We start from the raw sequence: 2,084 nt of genomic DNA, 5'->3' as shown, positions 1-2,084 counted from the left end.
AAAAAAAATAAAAAAAAAAAAAAAAAAAAAAAAGGCTGGGGATGGGGCTCAGTGGTTGAGTGTCCCTGTTCAATCTTTGGTTAAAAAAAAATTATATATATATATAGATTTAAGATATAGATATCTTATATATAATATATGATATAATATATATTATATATGTGATATAATATATATGTGATAAAATATATGATATATTATATATCATATATATGTATTTATATATATGTGTATATATATATATTATATATATATATGAGAGAGAGGGGTTTTAACATGAAAATCAGTGTCAGACGGTAGTTGTCTAGTCTAGTCTGACCTTCTAAGAGGGTGACTGTGTGTGTATAGTAGTTGTTCTACTTTTTTTGTTCCTTGTACAATCAATCTTCACATAAAACGCTGTAGAACTTCGGCAAATCCAGAGTCTGAATAACCTCTCTCCCTAGCGGATAGCTGGCCCATGAACTTGGATGACAGCAATGCCCGGAAGGACTGGGGGTGGAGACACGACATTGATCTTCCAGAGTTGGTGACAAAGATGCTGAACTTCCATGGTTTTGACACCAGAGTTGCCCAGACCAACTGAGGCTTCAGAGAAGGGGCCCTTGTGTCCCTTCTGCCTGGGGAGGACACACAGGACCCCAGGGAACCTGCATTCTTTAGAGTTGAAGGGCTGATTGGACTACGTTTCGGCAGCTCATTTGAACTACTGGGTGGAGGGTGGAAGTAGTTTAAGCATTTCTAAGATGTTGTAGGTTTGGAGGGAGGGCTTCTCGACCTTTGCTGGGTGCCTAAACGGGTCCAAATGCTCATGCGGCAGAGTCCACAGAATGCGTGGTAGCGACAAGGTGACCATTTCTGGGAAGGTGGAAGTATGTAATGTTTGTATTGAATGAAAGCCAGTTTACATATCACTCCTAAGACTCCATTATTCTCTTGACCATAGAACAAAGATCACATTTTAAAAACTTTCAAAGACACGCTCACTATTCTGCATCATCCCACCAGAACACAAAAGTTGTGTTTTGTGTGAGCTTGATGTGTGAGACGCATGATCACTGCATTCCAACTCTTCAGAGGTTATCACTTCTAATTTAACCTGCTGCAAGAGGTACAGCTGCAGGAAATCAAGAATATCTATGAAGATGTAGCAAGAGAAGAGTAGCCCTCTCATTCCTGACCCCCTCCTGTCAGTGAGCAATGAGGGATCTACCAGTCTAGAGCTCCTGAGCTGGCCCTGTCTCATCTCCGGGGAGTTTGTCTAAGGGTGCAGATTTCTGGGCTCTACCCAGCTGACTAAGCGGTGGGAGCAATCCTGCCTCAGTCCCCCGGTTTAGACCAGTTCCTGGCCAATGCTGTTTTCTAAAGAACCCTCTCTTGTTATGTCCTTTTCCATTTCCTCAGACTGAGCCTGCAGAGGAGTGGCTCTGAAGCCTCTAGACACATGCAAGTCAGTCTCTGGCTGCCTCAAGAGGCCCCAGGAAGTGAAATGCCCCGTTCCTCAGAAAACTATGGGTATTTTGATAACGGGAAGAATTAAAAGGTGTTATATAGATCATGTGTTGATGAAAATAAAGTCAATTATTATGCATTTGGAATTGAATTTTGAATTGTTAATGTGAGTTTTTTGGAGGTATTCCTGGGTTTAAATCTATTTGACCTTTAACTGGAGAACTTTTTGAGTCATTAGTTATATCAATATAGCTTTTTTTCCACCTAGTATAAGTTTACAAGTGTAGACTATGAACTTCTTTAATAGCGTTATTGGATGTAGCTCACATAAAATACATTCATTTAAGATTATGGTTCATCAGTTTTCAATGTTAGAGTTGTACATCCATCAATACAGTATAATTTTAGGACATTTCAACATCCCATAAAGAAACTACAGATATGCCCTCCCCTGCTCCTGTGTCTGGATTTGCCACCTCTGGAATGCGGTCGTCTGTGAGTGGCTTCCTGGATGAAGCATGCTCTTCCTGAGGTTCATCCATGTGGCAGAACTTGGATTGTCTTTGTTAAAAAATGTTCCACTGTATGGATAGACGGCATCTTGTTTATCCCTTCCATTGAGGGACAATCAT

General features: G+C 40.5%; 1 protein-coding gene across 1 annotated transcript in view; it reads left to right on the top strand.

Annotated features, from left to right (window-relative positions):
- LOC107153864 (L-threonine 3-dehydrogenase, mitochondrial-like) overlaps positions 1-1,603 on the top strand; it is a 17,127-nt gene extending 15,524 nt beyond the window's left edge. Inside the window, exon 9 of the mRNA XM_015499415.2 lies at positions 447-1,603. Coding sequence (XP_015354901.1) covers positions 447-586 — 140 coding nt within the window. The 3' untranslated portion in view covers positions 587-1,603. The remainder of the gene's footprint in view (positions 1-446) is intronic.
- Positions 1,604-2,084: the final 481 nt, after the last annotated feature.

The sequence above is a fragment of the Marmota marmota genome, unplaced genomic scaffold, assembly GCF_001458135.2.
Source record: "Marmota marmota marmota unplaced genomic scaffold, marMar, whole genome shotgun sequence".
Lineage (NCBI taxonomy): Eukaryota > Metazoa > Chordata > Mammalia > Rodentia > Sciuridae > Marmota > Marmota marmota.
Note: the sequence above shows the minus strand (reverse complement) of the source record. Positions and strands in the feature narration are given on the sequence as shown.